Genomic DNA, 19684 nt, shown 5'->3' with positions numbered 1-19684 from the left:
GTGGTCAGCTCATTGTGCAGAGAGGACGCGCGCCGCCCGGCGCAGCAGCGCTTTGTACCGCCTTGAGCGTCTAATTGTCGCCGCCCCGGAAAGGGATGATCCACGTTGAAATTTGAAGCGCGCTAAGCGGCCGATCGTGTGACCGGGGGCGGCCGCGGCGGGGCGGGGCGTGTTTGGGGCGGAGGGCAGGGGACTGTCACTGAGGCTGGGACCGCACAGGGAGCGATGAGCCGAGCAGGGGTCGCGGCGAGGGTCGCGGCCTCGGGCCGAAGGACGAGGTGGACGTGGTGGCGAGAGGGGGCCATACACGTCGTCGCGCACCCTGCCCTACCGCCCGCCGCGGCCTCGCGCCCGCCTCCCTCCTCGAGAGTGGTCGTGAAATTGGTCAGACTCGACACCGTCACCCTCGCCCACCCCCGGCGTGATCTGACCCACCGCAACGACCAACACCCCCGCCGCACACACGCACGCGCCACCCACGCCCACCCCACCGCCACCCCCGCGCCGCCCCACCCCGTGCAGCCAGCGGCACGCGCCCCTGCCACTTCTCCCGCTTCCTGTATCGGGGGCGTGAATGCAAAATTCCAGATTCCGGTCATTTTCCGAGAACATTTGTCGCTCTCTGGCGGCCGGTCCGCGCACTGCGCGGCGGACAGTGATTGATCGAGGCGGTTTGGCCGGTGCGGCCTCGAATGATGAATCACCACTGGCTGGCCGAGCCGAGCCGAGCCACGGAGTCCCGCCGCCGCCCTCGTTTTTAAAAGCTTTTACTCTTTTAATCTTTACCTGAACGCCGTGCGATATGATTTTCGACTCGAGTTTTCTTGGGAAACTAAGCGGGACGGCAAAGGGGGTGATTTTCTTCGCAACCATTTTTTACGTGGGAAGCTATGAGGCCCTTCCCTGCGCCGCTGCGCTCTCAGCTGCGCACACCTCGCGCGGCGCGGCTACACGGCTCGTTAGCCAGTTCGTTGGTTTCTTCGTCAAAAATCTGGCACCTGCCAAAGGTTTCCGTTGGAGAGGTGATGATCGACGATAAAGAACGGGTATCGGAAAAGTAAAGGGGAAAGAGCGAGGAGCGGGAGGGAGGGTGGGGGGGGGGGCTCTACTTCTGCTAGAGACAGTCTTGGCGACTGTCTACAAAATGAAACAAAATAAAATAAAACAGTTTACAGACTGCAAGCCCATCACAGTCGTTTCGATCCAAACTCGTCAAACGTAAAGGCACCTCCATTTCCAGGTACGCCACATGTCGAGCGGGGCGCACACGGCGCGAGTAGAGCGAGTGGGCTCAACATGAAGTCGTCCCGCCCCCTCCCCGGCCGGCGCTCACCACTCTCCTCTCCCAGACTCTTTTCACGTTTCCCTCGCCGCTCCCTCTTTATGCCCCTGGCACACAGCATCTTTCGGTCGGTTCTTTCGGGTACCTTGACGTAACGAAGATTAATACCCGAAATATGGCGAGCAGAGGAGAGGGAGACGGAGGGAGAGACTGGCGAGCGATTAATAATTGTCTGGATACCAGAGGATTGTGTGTACCGCCGCAGAGCGCGCAGAGCACCCCGTGAGGGAGAGCGGGACGGCGCGGCCCGTGTGTTGCGTCTCACTCGGTCTCACTCGCTCGCCCGGGCCCCGGCCCCGCTTGTTCATGTTCTGTGTCGCCAGACCGGCCGGTCCCCACGGGGCCAATATGTTCGGTAGACGAACGGCGGTCTGGTGGTGAAGGGCTGAGCATGGGAGGGGTAGGAGTTGCGATCAAGGCGGCGCGCAAAATAAGGCTACAAAATGCATGCATGGATTCATTCAATTCATTTCCGACGGTGGTCATTTTCTATGCGGTCCCGAGCGACAGCAGCGCAACGCGCTCTCATAAAGAGCACTCGCTCGGCCTCACCTCGGCCCTCTGCCCTGCCCAGCGCCCACCCTCTTGATGAGAGACCAACAAGAAGTTTCTGCGTAATCGCCACGACGAATCTCCCCCGCTCGTCCCGTCCGTCCGGCACGGCGGCACAGGCGGGCGTAATGCCACGCTGCCAGGTGGGTGCAGCCGAGGGCCGAGTTTGGAGGCGACGGCTGTGAAATTGCCGAACGAAATATTGGACTTGTCCCATACACAACTGAACTACGCGCCCGTGGAGGTACAGTGCGCTCACTCTCATGGTGAGCGTGCGAACGAATGGAGATAGTTCCTAGGAAGTCCACAGTACTTACAGAGCAGCACCATCCAGCGCATCCACCCATCCAACGTGGGCGGAGTTTTACTTCACTCACTAGTTTTGTGAAGTTCATACATATTTTTGTGTTTCATCACTACCCCATCATTTGTTTGTGAGCTTAGTTGAACCGCAGTAATTTTTTTGAGAATCGAATATTCCAGTTCTTAACTTACGTCATTACGTCATTGATACATTTAAACTTTCCACTGGTTTCGCTCTCCACTTGTAAAAACACGACAAAAAATGACTGATCAAAACACTATATAGCTTGAGCATAAAAAAATCATTTACGGATTATAAAATAGATGCGTAACCTTTTTATGTACGTTTTACAATTCCTAGCGAATAACTATGGTGATATCGAATGGATGCGAAGAGATGGTGTTTAGTGATAGGTTGGTACAAGTGATACAGATGAATCGATTGCCGGCTGCAGTGTTTTGTTTAGAGACGAATGTTGTTGTTTATTGTAGTTTTTGTGGTTATGAGTAGTTCTCCCTTTTACTTTTCAGACCATTATTATTAAATTTTGCGACTTGACTTGCATTATTCAACTTAGCGAGCGCTAAAATGGACATAGGGGAGTTGCTGTCATACAAGGTATGTCACTTTAATCTATATTTTGGGGGTTCAACATTCCATAGAATATTCAGCTGAAGAGCTTGATATTTTCTATCCTACCTAGTTTTCTTTCAAGTTCTGTACTAAAGCTCTTAAGAAACGTATGTTTAAATTGAATTTTTATCAAATTTTTTTCCCCATTTACCATTTTTCCAGCCTGCACCTACTCCCAAAAGATCAAATGATGCAGACAGAGATGATGATGACGAAGAAGCTGAGTATGAAAGATATCGAAAGCAACGAAGAACACATTCTAGTAGTAGTAGCTCAAGAGACAGAGAGCGTGAGCAGAAGGCTAAGCTAGAAAAAATGAAACTCGAAATCGAACAAATGTCTGCGGCAGCTAAGAAAGCAGAGGAAGAAAAGGTTCAACAAATAGTTAATAGTGTTGAAAATGCGGAGGTTTGTGATTTTGATAATAACTTTTCTAGTGATGGCTCTCATTTAAGAAGGAGAACATAGCAGCTTGTATTTTGATCTTATTCGACTTGATTACAGAGCGAAATTTTGGATGAAACTGCAATGAAACGGATGATTCTACAGTTTGAAAAGAAAACTTTGAAAAATCAAGAAATGAGAATTAAGTTTCCTGAGATGCCAGAGAAGTAAGTATTTTACACCTGTAGAGAGCTCTCTTGATTTTTATTCATTAATTATTCATGTTTCTTTTTCTTTTTTCTTTTAATTTATTAGATTTATGGAGTCAGAAGTTGAACTGAATGATTGTATTGTTGAGTTGCATGCTTTGGCAACAGTCCCAGATCTATATCCTCTGATGGTAGAACTCAATGCCGTCCCATCATTATTGGAGTTACTTTCTCATGAAAATACAGATATAGCTGTTGCTGTGGTAGATCTACTTCAGGTAATGCATTTATCCTAGTTTCATTAGGTTTTTCATATAGTTGCTGACTGTTTCAATCCTACTGTACTCTTTTGGAGGTGTAATAATTGTGTTATTGATTTGTCAAGGAATTGACCGATGTTGATATTCTACATGAAAGTAAAGATGGAGCAGATGCTTTGATGGAAGCTCTCCTATCACAACAAGTTTGCCCTTTGCTAGTTCAAAATTTGGAACGTCTTGATGATTCAGTGAAGGAGGAAAGCGATGGTATTCACAACACACTTGGTAAGGCTTTATGGCTTTTTCATCAATTTTGAATTAAGAACTACAGTCTATATTTCTACTTGCTGACTGTTTTTGCAGCTGTTTTTGAGAACATCACAGAACTGCGCCCTGAGGTGTGTGTTGATATGGCAAAGCAAGGTTTACTACAGTGGTTGATGCGGCGTTTGAGAGTAAAGGCACCATTTGATAATAACAAGCTGTATGCTAGTGAAATTTTATCCATACTTCTTCAAAACACACCTGAGAATCGTCAAATGCTTGGTGATATGGATGGAATTGATGTAATTTTACAACAACTTGCTGTAAGATATTTTAGCTCCATTGTGATGATAAACCTTCCAAACAAAGATGAACTTCTGTAATAATACTTTTCCCTTGCTGTTTGTGTTGTAGTTTTACAAGCGCCATGACCCTTCATCCAGTGAAGAGCATGAGATGATGGAAAATCTTTTTAATTGTCTGTGCTCTGCCCTGATGTATGCCCCAAATCGTGATCGGTTTCTCCGTGGAGAAGGACTCCAGCTAATGAACTTAATGCTCAGGTTAATGAAAGAAAAATATTTACCATCATAACTAATTACTGTCTTTTACATTTATCTAATCATTGAATTTTTCTTTTCTCATGAAGGGAGAAGAAGTTGTCCCGTAATGGTTCTTTAAAGGTTTTGGATCATGCTATGTCTGGTCCTGATGGGAAAGAAAACTGCAACAAATTTGTGGATATTCTTGGTTTAAGAACTATTTTCCCACTGTTCATGAAAACTCCTAAAAAAAACAGAAAACGTATTTTAACCACAGAGGAGCACGAGGAACATGTTGTGTCTATCATAGCCACAATGCTTAGAAATTGCAAGGGACCTCAAAGGCAAAGGCTTCTTAATAAATTCACAGAGAATGATCATGAAAAAGTTGATCGTCTTATGGAACTTCATTTTAAATATTTAGAAAAAGTGGAACAAGTTGATCAGCAAATTGAAGATGAACGCAGAGTAAGGTTCAGCAGTTATCTTGTTATGCACGTACACCATTATTCAAGTATGTTTACCCCTCTTTGTTACAATCTTTCAGGACCTTGGTGAAGGTGAAGATTCAGATGAAGAAGAAGGAAATTACCTTCAAAGATTAGATGGTGGACTGTTTACTTTGCAATTGGTGGATTACATCATATTAGAAGCATGCACTGGAGGTGCAGCCTCTGTTAAACAAAGAGTTCTACAAATTCTGAATCTTCGTGGAAAATCAGTGAAAACCATTCGACATGTGATGAGAGGTAAGAAATTTTGCCATCAGGTGATCTTTGCTGGTTATTTTTTAACAATGCTGGTTATTTTTTTTAACAAACATGTGACATGTTTTTGTTCAATTCTCAGAATATGCTGGAAACTTAGGTGATGCTGGTGACAAAGAGTGGCGTGATATGGAACAGCAACACATTCTCCAATTAGTGGACAAATTTTAGAGTTTGAGTCCTTTTTAAATTAGATCACTGAACCAGGATTCATTCTGTATATAACTGCATTAAAAATGTTTTTTTTTTCTTCACACATTGACCAAAGAGATCTTTTTTCCAATTTCTCACCATGAATCATAATCTGTGATTGTGTATCTAAAGATCTTCAGCAGGAGAAAAAAATTGGCAATGAACATTGTTATGTTTTTGTTTATTATATTTACTATAGATGTAATAAGACATGACATACAGAACTCAGCACAGCCAATGTGGTCAAGATTACAAAAAGAACTTGCGACGACTGGTTTCAATTTCATGTCGCCTGCCTTCACTAGTCCACTCATATTCTCCTGTTTTACTGTCAAATGTTCCATGTTGCAATGATCGTAACTTCATAGTAAAGCGTGGTCCTAATTCTCTAAGAGCAACTCTCTTGCCATTTTTGAATTCATACCTGCAGAGAACAAAATTTTTATGTCAGAAATAAATTTATCAAACCCTCAAGTGAGTATACATAACAAAAGAAACAAACAAACCTGTGGTGCCTGAAAAATATATAGTCTCTTTGATTATGGAAAGTGACCGCACGGCGACCTCTGAACTGAGGATCAAAGTGAAAGAGAGAAGCCAGCATCCGACTAACAGTTAAGCCGAGTCGAGTTGTGAAGTTATTTAGTATAACTTCAGGTTTGTGATCTGTTATTTCTCTATGATTTCTCTACGGAAGAAAAGAACTTAAATAAGTAGTGGTAAAACACAATCTTAGAAAGAATAGAAAAATGCATGAATCTTCAATAACCTTTAGTTCTGGAGTTATGCGGACATTACTCAAACGAAAGTGAGCTGTTGGACCATTTGGTAAATGTATTAGAAGTAGGCCATCTGAAAAATCAATTAAGGAACAACTCCACCAAAAAGTGGAAATATAAGATTTTGATTGGAATACTATTGTTTTAAATACTTAAAAAGCATTCACATTTTCAAATAAAGGATACTAGGCTGCTTCATGTCTTCATTAATTATGATTACATCAGTGAAACCTTCACGAATTGCACTCTGGCAGATCTTTTTGGTTCCAGAACGGTTTCGGTAAAGAGATATGGAATTTGGAATCATCCTGGTAAGTTCTCTCCCAAATATACGAGTTTTCTGAAAAGTAATAATTAAATGAAAACCATCATGTTTGTTGTTATAATTGAGGTGTGTAAATCACTTTCTTACCTTTAAAGGGTTGTCACAGTAAGTGATCAGGACTTTCGGCTCTACCTCCTGACTGAAGTAAGTGCTTAGCTCATCAAGCTCATGGTCTTTTTCTATTTCAAGCTGCTTCTCCTCAGTGATATTAACAGTTGTTTCATCAGGGACTCGTAAGGATTCAATCGTATGGGGCACTTGTTTGGGAGCCCCTTCTGCTTCACGTTTTTTCCGTAGTGCTTTTTTAGCCTGAAAATAAACATAAATATGAAGTTAATGAAATAGGAAGAGACTAAACGCATTTTTTAGCCTGAAGTCTGATTGGAAGTTGACAAAATGTTCATGAAGCATATCTATCGCAAAATGTAAAAACTAACTATGATCAAATAGCATGGTTCCACGCAATTGCAAGAAGTGTGAATTCGAACTGGATAAATACATAAAAAAACACTGATGTAAAATGTTCGAGAAACTGCAGAGGAGAAACACACAATTACCTTGTTTTTGGCCTTCTTAACCTTCGCATACTCCCGTCTTCGTACATCTTTATTTTTGATTGAGCTCACGGATTCTGCTGATCTGGTAGGTATTTTGGTTGAATCATCATTTTCTCCGTCAGATGAACTTCCAGAATCGTATTCTGGGTCATTTTTCTTTCCCATTTCAAAATAAATTCGATTTAACAAAACTAACCACAACGAACCACGTTGTTTTGATGTGACTGGATTCCGACCAGTGAAAATAATCGTTTGGCTGCCTACGTTATTTGCAGATACACCATTCGGGAGAGACAGGAGGATAGCCTGTCAGGGTTTAAGGCGGGATAATACGAATGGACCAAGACGGACTGACGCGCGACCGCCGTCACATAAGCGCGTAAACTTGGCGTCCTCATAATTGCGCATTGGCATAAGCGAAATTTACAGTAGCATGTCCTAATCCCAGTTCCATTGGTTTGTTACTTGACGTTTAGTTAACTTCTTGTAGAGGTTGAGGTCTTCCCCACATTTGAAAATGGAAGCTTTGACAGCTGATAGAGGGTCATGAAAAGTAGTAGTGTGAGTGAGAAATAATAACGGCCATATTTAACAGCACTGCATCTTGTAATTTTTATTCCAGCTAATTGTCAAATGGTGTTTATTACAAACATGGTTTAGTGCACAAATTAAAATGCAACAAATTCATCACTGAGAGTCTGGTTTGTTTTAACTGTCTTCTTATTTTTTGTCTGAATTTTTGATTGTCCTACAGCTGCAGCAATGGCATTCTTCCTCCTAAAAACTGAAAAATTTGAGCAGTTGAAAACATTTTTTAAGTTCTACATCACAATCAAAGTTGGGAGGTAAGTGGTATACAAGAAGAAGTACTTACCTTTCTTTTGCAGTCGATGCTCTTCCCACTCTTTTTGATACAAATTATACAGCTGCATTGTAGCTTTAGCATCTTCTACAGAACTGTGTTCACCGGTCTGAATAGTTACACCAAGAATTTCTTCAGCCAATTTTTTCAATGATGGTGTACGACCATTAGTAACATTTCTAAAAGGTCTAAATCTAGATGTATCTCTAACCATTTTAGGAGGATGATTTATTAATAAGACTTTCATGTCATTCCTAAGAGCATGTCCAACAAGAATTCGACCTTCCAAGATAGCTGCAACTTCTTTCTGAACTACTTCAAACTCTTCACCTCGTTTCAGGTCACTTGGACGAACACCACTCACTTTGGTACGATAGTCAGCAACTTTTTCTTTCGGTTTTACAAAACGATCATAAACGCACTCTCCATGCTGATTTACCAGTGAGACTCTCGCAAGTACACTTTCCTTTCCATCAAACACACCCACCATTTCACAATCCATAGCTATACATCTGGTTAATTCACGCTTCTGAGCTTCTGTTTTGGGGTCTAATTCTGAAATATAGGTGTCATCTGACATAAAGTCGATTGTAGGAGCTTCTTGAATTTCTGTTATTGCTTCTTTGTTGATCTTTTTGAAGCTTTGAATGTTTGAAGATTGTTTAATGCTTGCTTGTGTAACTGAACTAGACTTCTTCTTATCTGACTTTGATGCCTCTGGTAACTGTCCAGAAGCAAGAAAAGCCTGCCAGTTGCTAGACACTTCATCTTTCGATCGCTTCACATTGGCAACAAGTTTCTTCAGACTATCCTCAGGAATTCCTTTAACAGCTTGCACAGGTTTAAACTTTCTTTTTCTTTTCGACTTCAGTGGAACCACTTTCTTTGAAAGCTGTTGTGGTGTTTTACTGGCAGCAACGCTGGCACTAGTTTTGGGAGTTTTGGATTTCTTTCCCATGCTGATAATCTGTAACACACGAATTCATAACCTTATTGCACATGCCGTACATGTGTGTACACAGCACTATAAAAAAATAATTGTAAAACTTATGAATGTCATACAATGGTTTTCAATAGTTCTATTATTGACTGACAGTACTGACACACACGAATATAATAAAATCGTCGCCTCGTCAAAATAGAGGAACGTGAACGTGACCACGACCAAGCACAGACGACAACAACAATAGGCCTTGTTCGCACGTCGAATAAGATTCCGTAGAAAGGAAAGATGAGTGTGGCGCAAAGGAGAACTGTGGAACTTTTCAGAACGCGGCCGCGGGAAAACGAGAAACATAGACAAAACAGATCTGACATCTTTGAACCATAGGTTAAGAAGTTTTTAGAAGATCTGAATAACACAGTATTACTTGCATGAACTCAAGGGTCCTGTGCAGCAAAAGTATTGGTTTCATACTTTCCTGAAATGCCTTGTGAAATCATAACCCTTCAGCTTGGCCAGTGTGGAAATCAGAGTAAGTAGCCTTAACTTGGTTTATGGTGATAACAATGTTTACAGTTTAAATTGAATTCGTGATTTTACGTATCTAAATTTTTAAATAACTTAGCGGATGAACACTTCATGTAATTCATTACATGGTTTTAAAAACAAATCTCACTTGAATTGTCACCTTTTTCTTAGTATGCAAGCTTTGTAGGAGGTGTGCTCAAAGATTAGCCTAATGACTGCCATGATTCATTAATTTCTCAATGGAAACTTTTTATTAATTGCTTTGTCTTTGTTTGTCTGCTTTCAGTTGGGTTTGAATTCTGGAAACGATTATGTGCGGAACATGGCATTAGTTCAGAAGGCATTTTGGAGGATTTTGCCACAGAAGGGACAGACCGCAAAGATGTGTTCTTTTACCAGGTATCTTATGGATGGCATCGAAGAGCTGTAGATCTAAAGTGTAAATGCTTCATTCCTTTTATCAGTTATGTGAACTTATATGCACGCCGTCTGTTGATTCCAGGCTGACGATGAACACTATATTCCTCGAGCTGTGCTCCTTGATCTGGAACCTCGTGTCATTCATACCATTATGAATTCTCCGTATGCAAAGGTAAATGAAGCTGTCTAAGTGGACTTTTATTTTTTATGATAATCATATACATGTGCCATAACTTCTTCAATTTCTCTTGCGTTTTTTGTAAGCTTTACAATTCAGAGAACATCTATCTTGCCAAGCATGGAGGTGGTGCAGGTAATAACTGGGCATCAGGTCATTCTCAAGGAGAGAGATTGCAGGATGAGATTTTTGACATTATTGACAGAGAGGCTGAGGGCAGCGACAGTTTAGAGGTAATAGCATATATCATTGTTTTAAAAAACCTAAAAAATATTTTTAATACTCCAGACTTTTTAAAAATTTATTGTAATTTTTCAGGGTTTTGTACTGTGTCACTCAATTGCTGGAGGTACTGGTTCAGGTCTCGGTTCGTACCTTCTTGAGCGACTAACTGATCGATTTCCTAAGAAATTGGTTCAAACCTATAGTGTTTTTCCAAATCAGGAAGAAATAAGGTGTGAATACAGTTATCATATGATAATTTCTATTTTTATCTTATTTATTTTATTCCATTTGTATTATTTATTAAATTCATGTTTCAGTGACGTAGTTGTTCAGCCTTACAACTCTCTTCTTACTTTGAAGCGCCTAACTCAGAGTGCGGACTGTGTTGTTGTTTTAGACAATACTGCCTTGAACAGAATAGCAACAGATCGTCTCCACATTCAGAATCCATCTTTTGCCCACATAAATACTCTAGTTTCCACTATCATGTCAGTGAGCACAACAACATTAAGGTGTGTATGAAACTGGGATACTCAAAAACTATTGCTGCTGCTTAATCATGGTTTATCCGACTTAAGGGTACTACTTCTCAAATACCAAATTGCAGGTATCCCTCTTACATGAACAATGATCTGATTGGCTTAATTGCTCCTCTCATACCAACACCACGATTGCATTTCCTAATGACTGGATATACACCACTCACAACTGATCCAGAAGTAAGCATTGTACTTTATTATTTTTCTAGTGTATTCTTTGTCTTAAAAATATTTTTGAATGATTTCAGGCTACATCTGTCCGCAAAACTACTGTTTTGGATGTGATGCGAAGGCTTCTGCAGCCTAAAAATATGATGGTTTCTACAGCCATTGACAGAAATGCTGCCCATTGTTATATTTCTATCTTGAATATTATCCAAGTACGCATTGCTAAGAATCTAGCCGCCCTAAAAAGTTCTGTTTATGCTGTGGTTTTTCTCTAATCTAATCTATATATTCTAGGGTGAAGTTGATCCTACTCAAGTCCACAAGTCCCTTCAACGTATAAGGGAGCGAAAGCTGGTTCAGTTTATTCCATGGGGACCAGCTAGTATCCAAGTGGCTCTCTCACGAAAGTCTCCATATGTACAGACAGCCCACAGGGTTTCAGGATTAATGTTGGCCAACCACACAAACATTTCTTCGGTAGGTGCAATATGTATTTCTTTCCCGTTAAAATCTTGATAATGTTGCATGATTTTTACACATAAATACTTAACTTTAAAATTTAATGTATCTACTCTGATCACTCTTCTTTCTGTTCTGATCATTCAGCTGTTTGAGAGAGTGCTTCAGCAATATGATAAACTTCGTAAGCGGGAAGCATTTTTGGAACAATTCCGTAAAGAAAAAATGTTTGAAGATAACTTGGATGAACTTGATAATTCTCGAGAAGTTGTTCAAGAACTTGTAGATGAGTATAAAGCAGCAGCTCGCCCTGACTATTTAACTTGGGGTAATCGACAAGTTTAGTCTATCCACAGAACTTCTTTGCTTGTTGTAAATGTGAATCTGCTCTCTTCCATAAGCTTTACTTAAGCTTTTATTGTAGTTTCAAGTAACTGATGTGTCATACTAGTTAAGGTAGTCAAGGTACAGTTCTAATTGTAATCTGTTAGTTTTTATAGTTTTCAAATTCAATTGCTCCAGTACTCTTGCCATGTTTTTTTGTTTTACTGGGGTTTTGTACACTGTACATGTTAAGATTGTTTGAAAGTGAAATAGTGTATCCATGAAGTTAGTTTTAAATAATTCAAAGCACTTAACTGATAGTTTTAATGTTTTAATTAATTAATATTTATTTGAAAAATATTGTCATTTGCCATAATTTCAAAGTTATTTAAACTTCGCAAATGTTTGCACATCACAGTCGTCTTGCCTTAAACACATGTGTTGCTGCTCTGTGTATTATTGTATGTCTTCTTGCAAGTTCATCCAAAATTTTATCATAACCCCCACCAATTACAGCAGCACAAGGGATGCCGTTTTTTAGAACTAGTTCTAAAACATAGCGATCTCTCTTCATTAGACCTGCAAAGTTTTTTGGTAATATTATCCAAGTACTGTAATCTGAAATAAACTAGGAATCTTTATTCTATACCAATATCTGTCATCCTCAGGTACCCTAAACTGTCAGCTGCATGAGGGTCCACTCCAGCATCATAGAGAACCAGGTCAGGTTGAAATGATTTCAGCACAAATGGCAGGTGTTCCTGTAAAATACATTGCAACCATTACCAAGATCTCTGGGAAAATATCCGTTAGATTCTTATGTGTCTGCCTGATTTCATAGCTGTTTACTTGCAAAAGTTTCATGTATTCAAGGTCTCCATCTCCTTTGTTTAAGTTGACGTCCAGATCTGATTGCTGTTTTCTAAAAGGAAAATTCTGTTGGCAGTGCATTGAAAATGTGTAGACATTGTCATTGTTTTTGAAAATGAATGCTGTTCCATCGCCCTTTTGAAAAAAAGAAAGTTAAAGGAGAGAAATTATTTTCAAATATTTTAAAGAAAGCATTGAAAGACAAACTACTTAGATTCAATTTTTGACAAACCTGATGCACATCCAAATCAACAATCAGAACTCTACTTATTTTTCCAGAATCTATGAGTGTTTGAGCAGTTACAGCAAGGTCGTTTATTAAGCAAAATCCAGAACCATGATCAGGAAATGCATGATGTGTACCTCCAGCAGTGCTACAGGCTAATCCTCTCGCAAGTGCAATTTCAGCTGCAAGTAAGGTTCCACCTAAAGATGTTAAAAAAATTCAGCTGCAGTAATGTTTGTTAAATAATTAACTAAGGAAGATATTTTATTACTCTAACTACCTGTTTCATACCTGACCCTACTTGCTAGGCCTGGTGTCCATTCAAATCCAGTCACTCTTTGTTCTTCTCCTGTAGTTTTACCATTGAAAAACTTATCAACATACTCAGCTGTGTGCACACTTTGAGCACTACTTGCTGATATTTTCTCTGGTTCAACTACCTATTGAACAGAACAGAAATACGTGCAGGTCAATCTTTTTGTTAGTTTAATCAATATGTTAAGGATATCCTTTTTCTTTATACTGTGGAAATACCTGTTTTTTCTTGTCAATGATTCCATCACTCTCTAAAAAATGAAGAACTCAATGAAATTTTTGCATTGGGAACCTGTGATCCTCTGGAAGCGGACAGACATATTCCTTATGATGTATAATAGGGAGACCATGCAGCCGTTGAAGTTGTTGCTCTTGTGCTTCTGTTAACTCTGACTGGAAAAAGGAAAAGGTGTTGGACTAACCCTTTGCTTGTTGATAAAAGATGATTAGAACTTTGCCCTTAATTTGGCATTTGGAGGTTAGTCAACAAACGTGGAAAGGAGGGACAGTAACATTTTCTCACTGTAAATTTCGTTCGTTTGATGAGGTTGGCGTCTACTGTTTTCCTCAGCCCGCCCAAACCGCGCCAGCTTCTAAACAGCGTCATTGTTTGTTATTACGTGATGAGTTTAAATCATTCGCGGAGACATGTAAACATTGAATGAAGACGGTGTAGCAGACGACAGAGGAGTCCGTTCCACACTTAACGACTGAAATATATTCAGTTTCTGCACACAATGCCAAGTAAATGAGTTGGCTTGGTGATTTCAAAATGTTTTCTTCCCCTTGTTTGAATTTGCAACAATTTGCATGCAGTATCATGTCTTGAAGTCAAAATTAATGCGAAAATAAATGTCAAATCGACCAGCAGTTGTGTTAGTGATCTAGAACAGGCCCTTTGCCTTCACCTTGTACCAACATAAATAAGAAGCGAACGAGTTTTAGTGTCTTTTTAATCATATTTGTGATTATTAACGAAGGATCCTTATTTAATTTGTGAAGTTGAACTGTTCAGGTAAGTATCTTTTATTCGAGAGGAAGGTGAGATTATCACTCCGACATGTCTTAAGGTTTGTTGTGGTTGCCAGCTGATATTAGCAGACGACTGCTACCCCCACCCAACTGAGATCTGTCAATGTGGCCGATTTGTTGTTTTTATACAGGTTAACTCGACTCCGGCCTGCCAGTTGGAACAAACTCCTTCCCCGTGCTGTAGCCAGCCGACCTCTCACAACTCGCAGCGAGCCCGAGTCAACATGTGTGGTAGGTGTCCAGCTCTTCGGCGACTCAAACGCTTTAGCGTCCGCCCCTCTGTCACGGGTTATTCAACCCGATTTAGAATTATTAAGCCGTGACGGCGGTATAGAGTGACTGCGATGGTCCTCCGCCCAGTCTTTTCACACTCTTTAAGAACATCCAAGCTTTGGTGTCACTCGTGTATGGGGAAGGACATGCCAAAGCCCAGCGTGCTTAACCGGGCCATGCAAGTTTTCTTAGCATGCATAGCATAACCTAGAAATATTCGCCTTTTAAGAGCGACTCGCCAAGTTAATGGGAGGGAAAGTGATGGGGGCGTTTCTACCTCCTTGGCGTCCACTCTTAGAGGGGACTCGGTAAGCTGGCGGGAAAGTAGTACCACCCTGGCACGCGAACCTCAACGCGACCGCCCGGCCCCACTGACGCCCCAAAGGGCGCGCGCCATCGCCATGTCGTTTTCCTTCCCCCGACTCGCTTCCGCTCGCTCGAAATTCGGCGTCCGCGTCGTTGTTCCGCGCCGCGTGCCTGCCTCCGCGTCTGGTCCGCGGCGGCGCGGCCCTGGGGCCCAGTTTATATCGGGCGGGAAGCACGGGGGAAGTTCAGCTGTGCGCTGTGCTTAGCGCTGTGCGCGCCGCGGCGGCGGGCAACGCTCGGCTGGCTTTGTTTGCTCAAATTCCGAGGGCCGTTGTTAGCAAAAGTAGCGATGCGGCGCCAAAGTAAGGCAATGCAAACATCGCGACAAGCGCCTCATCCACGCCGGCTAAGGCTCCGTCACTCTGCCACTGACTTGCGTCAGACTATACTTGTTCGGGCTGCGCTGGGCGGCCACAGCCAGGCTCCCGCGAAGCACCAGCCCTTCCACCCCTACCACCCCCTCGGCGGTCCCAGCGCGTCATAGGTGTCAGAGTACTAGAGAACGGCCCTTGCGAGGTAATCACCAGAAGTCTATTCCCATGCCGCTCCTGACGTGTGCGCCGGCCGGCCCTTGAGGCCTGATGACTAACGCCAGCGTCTGCCGTGGCCGGTTGCTGGGCCCCGACCTGGGCCAAGCGCTGCAGCAGGGCTGGCTGCCTCTGGTGCCTCCCCCCGCACGGGCCGCCAGGGCCGGCAGTGCCGCCGTATCGACGTGCACGCCCACGCCGCGTCGCCCCGAGACCGTACAATCCAGGCGATAGGGTTTGTTCGCAACCTCGAGGAAGTGGAAGGCACGCGGCATAGTCTGGTGAAAGAGGAATGTCTCTCTGACGTGGACCTATCGGGGGCGCCCGAATATCCCGATAGAGCCGACTGCATCGCGCTGAGTCGACCGCCGGTCGGCCCGTGCTTATCGTCCCCCCACACCCCGCTCGACATTTCGCGGCTGCGATGCAGTTCGGCAGCAGCAGGAATGCCCGCCCCTTTCCCGACCGACGACGGATTGGCCAGACCTATTCTGGTCGTTTTTCCAGACTGCACCCAACACTCTTAGTTCCTTAAGAGTAGTCTAGTTTTCATACAGGGTGGGTGATCCGCGCCGTGGTTTTTTTCTGCGTATACTGTACCGGATTCACGCGTGCGGGCGGGCTTGCCTATCGTCGCTCGCCATGGCGCCTTATGGCCCCGTGCGAGTATGCAACCCGTCCGCACGCATGAATCCGGTACAGTATAAGCAGAAAAAACCACGGCGCGGATCACCAACCCTGTATTACAAGGGGTTCGGTTTGTAACGTACAAATGATCTGTAACCACCATACTACTTCGTATTACAAAGAGCACCAGTTTGTGAACAGACCCGTGCCCTTCGTTTTGCAAAGCCGAGCAAAGGATTTGTTTGTATTGTCAGGGTTGTCACAAAGTCAGGGAAATGTCAGAGAAAACAAAATGTGTCAGGGAAGTCAGGGAAATGTGAGTTAATTCCATTTTCCCATTCTTGTGGCAACCCTGATTATACAAAGCTTCCAAATCCTTTGTAGGTTACAAAGAGCAGTTCTTTGTGAGGAACTTGCAGTGAAGACTGTCTACTGGAAGGCAATGTGACCCATCCGTCCCCGCGCCTTAACCCTTGAGGAGGAAATCTGCGCGGTCTGCGGGACTTCTATCCACTCTCGTCCCGCATCGTGTGGCGGTTCACTTACGATAGTCTAGGTGGGGATCAGACCAGGACACAGGAGCAGATTAGCTTCAGCTGTTTATCTTGGGATTAATAAACCATGTGCCAATGGCGCTGTCGTGAAAAAATTGGTATCATTTTGTGGGATATCGATTCACAACACTCGTTGTGAACGTGGAGAGAGTATGACGCCTTCATGCTGTCCGGGCCGGCCGGCCTGGGGACACTAGAGTCCCGGCGCGCGTCATAGGCGCCAGCGGGCGCCAGGTGAGTGGCGCGGGATCGAAGCAAAGGGTCAGGCCACGGGTACTCCACTCTGCGTAGCAGCCCAAGGAGACTATTGTCTATGAGGAGGAGACCCCCTTTCGAAAGGCCAAAGGGTTTATGTGCGTTTGGCGGTGCGAGCGGCGGGCGGGGCTGCTTTAGAAAGGGGTCCTGGTTCTGACGACACCGTGTACGTGTGCGTAAGCTGCCCCTCGCCGCCGCCACCGCCGTCTGAATGTCATGAGTCAAACAGGAAAGACACGTCAGCCCGCTTGGGGTAAAAAAGACAATGAGTGGACACTCGAGGAGGGATTTTATGAGGAAGCCACCGGGTATCGCTTTTGTTTTGCTGCTATATCTTCAGCGCGTGGAGAGATGCTTAGAACTTATTAAAACAACAACATAATAGTCGGTGCTAAAAAAGCGTCCGCTGGAAATTTTTCGGCAACGTCCAATAAGTCATGAACTGGAACCCAAAGATAATGGAAGTTTGTTTTCTTCTCTGGCTGTTTGGCATGATAGTTGCCGTGGCGTTGAATAGGGTGGCCGAATTGTTCTGAGTTAATAGTGGTCAAGCAGGAAGTGGATCGCTGTACCGTCTAATCCGAGAGACCTACACCCGCCGCCCGTGCCCGCCCAACGGCTTGGCTCTGACCGGTCTGGAGCAGCCCCGCGCCCCGCCGCGCACGCCCGCAAGGCGCGCTGCCTAATCTGCCCCGCTCTGAGGGGACAGTCTCTTACTGGTCGCTTCGTTCCCTCCTACGATTTACACGCGTGCTGTGTGTGGGGACCCCATCCGGTCGATGTAAGGGGGCCGTGCAGAAAGTACGTCCATCATTCGCCGTTGCGAGCCTATCTGCCGAATCCCGCCAATGCAAGCTCTCATAGCGCCTGATAGGTTGGCAACATCTTGCATGCAGTGCATGCGTGTATCGCGGGGTGGCCTACCCCGAGTCTCGCAGGCGCTGAGCTTCCGTAATGTGCCGCCATGCGCCGGTGCCGAATGCGTCCAGGGAAGCGGACGGAATCACGCTGACTGGGAGGGGGGCTTTGCTTTGGTTCGGAGGTAGTTGAATTTTCCGACACAGTCTGACATGCCCCACTCACTGAAAAATTTCCTCGTAAAGTTAGCGACGACATTTCTTGTAATTTAGAATTACAATATAATGTTGTAGATTTACGACGGACCAGTTTTGCTCCTCGATTAATTCCAAGTCGATAGGAAGTGATTGTAATTTTACAATTTCAAGTTGTAATTTTACCATGGAAAATTTTTCCGTAAACTTACGGGTATTTTTAACTGTGCAAGTCTGCACTTGGGTGGAGGTATAGCCAGGGCCGCAAGTCACGCGTGCTTAACAGGTCTGCATCCACACTAAAATCTTAAGATTTTTTGATCATAGCTTACTGAGTTGTAAACATGCTCGGCTTACGCAGTTTTCATAAATACAAATTTCTTCATACTGGCGTATTTAAAAATGCGTAAGCCGTGTTTACAGAACTCAGTAAGCTATGAACAAAAAAGTTCATAAGATTTTAGAGTGTTCCTGCCGGGCGCTCGACCTGGCCAGGCGGGGTGGAGGTAGGCAGGCCCGCCAGCCACGCGCGCCCAACAGGCCTGCATACCTGCCAGGCGCTCCAGCGCTCGCTCGGCGCTCTGACGATTTCCCCCGCGGGCGCGACCTTGTGTACGCATAGTGGTCTTGCACTGGTGCCGAGGGCCACGCCCCACCTTGTAACTACACGTTTGTTTTTGACATGGATCACCAACCCCGCCACGCTTTGCCTGCCCCGCATTGTCACGAGTGTAACTCGGCCGCCACCCTCTATCCCTCCCTGGAGTTCCCCTCCCTGTACCTGTCTCTCCCTTCCTCTCACTGCTCGTGCTGAAAAAGAAAGACAGAAGTGGGCCCCAGTCTCGGGCCGGGCTGGAGCCAAGCTGGAGCGGACCGGTCTAATGGGGCGACTTACGTAACAGGAATAAGGGAATAAGACTGGGACCGTGCGCCACGCACGCCTTTATTAAAATCTAAAAAGAAATGCTAACCCCCCGGAGCCCGGCGCAATGCAAGAGACGAGGCAAGAGAGCAGAGTCCTAGTAGCCAGCCGAACATCTCGAAGGATTCAGCACATGTCATGTTCATAATGCTGCCCAATAAAGTCCACCCAAAAATCGCACAGTTCAAACCTGAACGTAAAGCATTGGCGCTGCTAGCTAGCTGTTTAGACCTGGTAAATTTTTCTGACCACCCGTGTGTGTGTGTGTGCCTTCTCGCAAAAGATATGCACTGCCTTCGCTACTGCCTCTATGTGACTCTTTGATGTTTAGCAAGTGCCTGTTGCAGTACAACTAAATATTTTGCTCACGTGCAGAATTGAATTGCCCTCATACCTGCCTCATAGCCGGGCATCGCTGATGTCCTGCATAATTTGTTTGATCCCCCTAGATTAAGCGACTTATTGAATTGAGATAAAGACTGAACGAGCCGCTTTAAAAAAAAAACTTCAACAGTTGGTTGGAGCTGAGATTTTTCCTGTGTGTACAGTACATTAAGTATCTCTCATACATTCTAAAGAAGAGTCCTTCCCCACTAAAATCTTCTTATGAACTTCTATATTTACAGCCTGTATTTCGATCAACGTGCTCCGCCTCCGTAATATTTAATTCGCCAGCATGAATAAATCTGGTCATACTTGCGTATCAATAAAATGCATAAGTAGAGCATAGAGCAAATTTGGAATATTATGGTAAAGAAAGATAAATAAAGAAAAGCGGGGGTCAAGGGGGCGGCAGCCCCCTTGCATCAAAATTTGGAATATTGTGGTAAAGAAAGATAAAGAAAGAAAAGCGGGGGTCAACGTTGCATTCAAATTAGGAATATTATGGTAAAGAAAATTAAAAATAAA

General features: G+C 43.9%; 6 protein-coding genes across 7 annotated transcripts in view; 3 read left to right on the top strand and 3 right to left on the bottom strand.

Moving 5' to 3' along the window:
• The first annotated feature begins 2648 nt into the window (after nt 1-2648).
• On the top strand, nt 2649-5507 carry LOC113211820 (beta-catenin-like protein 1). Its single transcript, XM_026430317.2, has 10 exons — nt 2649-2816; nt 2994-3239; nt 3336-3442; nt 3531-3702; nt 3810-3969; nt 4048-4271; nt 4363-4511; nt 4598-4958; nt 5038-5239; nt 5340-5507. The coding sequence occupies exons 1-10, from the start codon at nt 2787-2789 to the stop codon at nt 5426-5428; spliced, it is 1740 nt and encodes a 579-aa protein (XP_026286102.1). The 5' UTR covers nt 2649-2786; the 3' UTR covers nt 5429-5507.
• Nucleotides 5508-5611: 104 nt separating this feature from the next.
• LOC113211847 (probable ribosome production factor 1) lies at nt 5612-7362 on the bottom strand. Its single transcript, XM_026430367.2, has 6 exons — nt 7111-7362; nt 6641-6862; nt 6415-6568; nt 6219-6301; nt 5956-6137; nt 5612-5873 (listed from the first exon to the last, which is right to left on the bottom strand). The coding sequence occupies exons 1-6, from the start codon at nt 7273-7275 to the stop codon at nt 5699-5701; spliced, it is 981 nt and encodes a 326-aa protein (XP_026286152.1). The 5' UTR covers nt 7276-7362; the 3' UTR covers nt 5612-5698.
• A 335-nt stretch (nt 7363-7697) lies between these two features.
• LOC113211831 (uncharacterized) lies at nt 7698-9200 on the bottom strand. Its single transcript, XM_026430344.2, has 3 exons — nt 9035-9200; nt 7985-8939; nt 7698-7894 (listed from the first exon to the last, which is right to left on the bottom strand). The coding sequence occupies exons 2-3, from the start codon at nt 8928-8930 to the stop codon at nt 7779-7781; spliced, it is 1062 nt and encodes a 353-aa protein (XP_026286129.2). The 5' UTR covers nt 8931-8939; nt 9035-9200; the 3' UTR covers nt 7698-7778.
• Nucleotides 9201-9227: 27 nt separating this feature from the next.
• On the top strand, nt 9228-14037 carry LOC113211825 (tubulin gamma-1 chain). Its single transcript, XM_026430331.2, has 11 exons — nt 9228-9447; nt 9730-9842; nt 9946-10035; nt 10128-10274; nt 10360-10496; nt 10584-10778; nt 10874-10985; nt 11054-11185; nt 11268-11450; nt 11580-12350; nt 12425-14037. Exons 1-10 carry the CDS (start codon nt 9399-9401, stop codon nt 11775-11777), a joined length of 1356 nt encoding a protein of 451 aa, XP_026286116.1. The 5' UTR covers nt 9228-9398; the 3' UTR covers nt 11778-12350; nt 12425-14037.
• Nucleotides 12057-13774, bottom strand: LOC113211839 (uncharacterized protein SYNPCC7002_A1628-like). The gene is given in 7 exon segments (XM_052264012.1): nt 12057-12335; nt 12406-12517; nt 12606-12761; nt 12859-13052; nt 13133-13292; nt 13387-13584; nt 13691-13774. Coding segments are annotated over 7 exon segments (1071 nt in total). The 3' UTR covers nt 12057-12168.
• Nucleotides 14038-14266: 229 nt separating the features above from the next.
• The window catches only part of LOC113211806 (glutamine--fructose-6-phosphate aminotransferase [isomerizing] 2), a 13944-nt gene continuing 8526 nt past the window's right edge, over nt 14267-19684 (top strand). For both annotated transcript variants that reach the window (XM_026430303.2, XM_026430295.2), the window contains exon 1: nt 14267-14430. In XM_026430303.2, coding sequence (XP_026286088.1) covers nt 14424-14430 — 7 coding nt within the window. In that variant the 5' untranslated portion in view covers nt 14267-14423. The remainder of the gene's footprint in view (nt 14431-19684) is intronic.

Source organism: Frankliniella occidentalis, unplaced genomic scaffold (assembly GCF_000697945.3).
Source record: "Frankliniella occidentalis isolate FOCC.00 unplaced genomic scaffold, Focc_3.1 Scaffold15, whole genome shotgun sequence".
NCBI lineage: Eukaryota > Metazoa > Arthropoda > Insecta > Thysanoptera > Thripidae > Frankliniella > Frankliniella occidentalis.
The sequence above is the reverse complement of the archived record's forward strand: the minus strand, read 5'-3'. Positions and strand labels throughout refer to the sequence as shown.

What these genes read in the sequence shown, in the direction of transcription:
- LOC113211831 (XM_026430344.2), bottom strand. Translation starts at nt 8,930, where the DNA reads ATGGGAAAGAAATCCAAAACTCCCAAAACTAGTGCCAGCGTTGCTGCC. An exon ending in GCATCGACTGCAAAAGAAAG is followed by an intron (nt 7,895 to 7,984) that starts GTAAGTACTTCT and finishes CAAATTTTTCAG; the next exon opens with TTTTTAGGAGGAAGAATGCC.
- LOC113211847 (XM_026430367.2), bottom strand. Translation starts at nt 7,275, where the DNA reads ATGGGAAAGAAAAATGACCCAGAATACGATTCTGGAAGTTCATCTGAC. An exon ending in TTAAGAAGGCCAAAAACAAG is followed by an intron (nt 6,863 to 7,110) that starts GTAATTGTGTGT and finishes GTTTATTTTCAG; the next exon opens with GCTAAAAAAGCACTACGGAA. An exon ending in TGAAGACATGAAGCAGCCTA is followed by an intron (nt 6,302 to 6,414) that starts GTATCCTTTATT and finishes TTGATTTTTCAG; the next exon opens with ATGGCCTACTTCTAATACAT.
- LOC113211820 (XM_026430317.2), top strand. Translation starts at nt 2,787, where the DNA reads ATGGACATAGGGGAGTTGCTGTCATACAAG. An exon ending in AAATTGAAGATGAACGCAGA is followed by an intron (nt 4,959 to 5,037) that starts GTAAGGTTCAGC and finishes ACAATCTTTCAG; the next exon opens with GACCTTGGTGAAGGTGAAGA. An exon ending in CATTCGACATGTGATGAGAG is followed by an intron (nt 5,240 to 5,339) that starts GTAAGAAATTTT and finishes TTCAATTCTCAG; the next exon opens with AATATGCTGGAAACTTAGGT.
- LOC113211825 (XM_026430331.2), top strand. Translation starts at nt 9,399, where the DNA reads ATGCCTTGTGAAATCATAACCCTTCAGCTTGGCCAGTGTGGAAATCAG. An exon ending in AAGATGTGTTCTTTTACCAG is followed by an intron (nt 9,843 to 9,945) that starts GTATCTTATGGA and finishes TGTTGATTCCAG; the next exon opens with GCTGACGATGAACACTATAT. An exon ending in TGAATTCTCCGTATGCAAAG is followed by an intron (nt 10,036 to 10,127) that starts GTAAATGAAGCT and finishes GTTTTTTGTAAG; the next exon opens with CTTTACAATTCAGAGAACAT.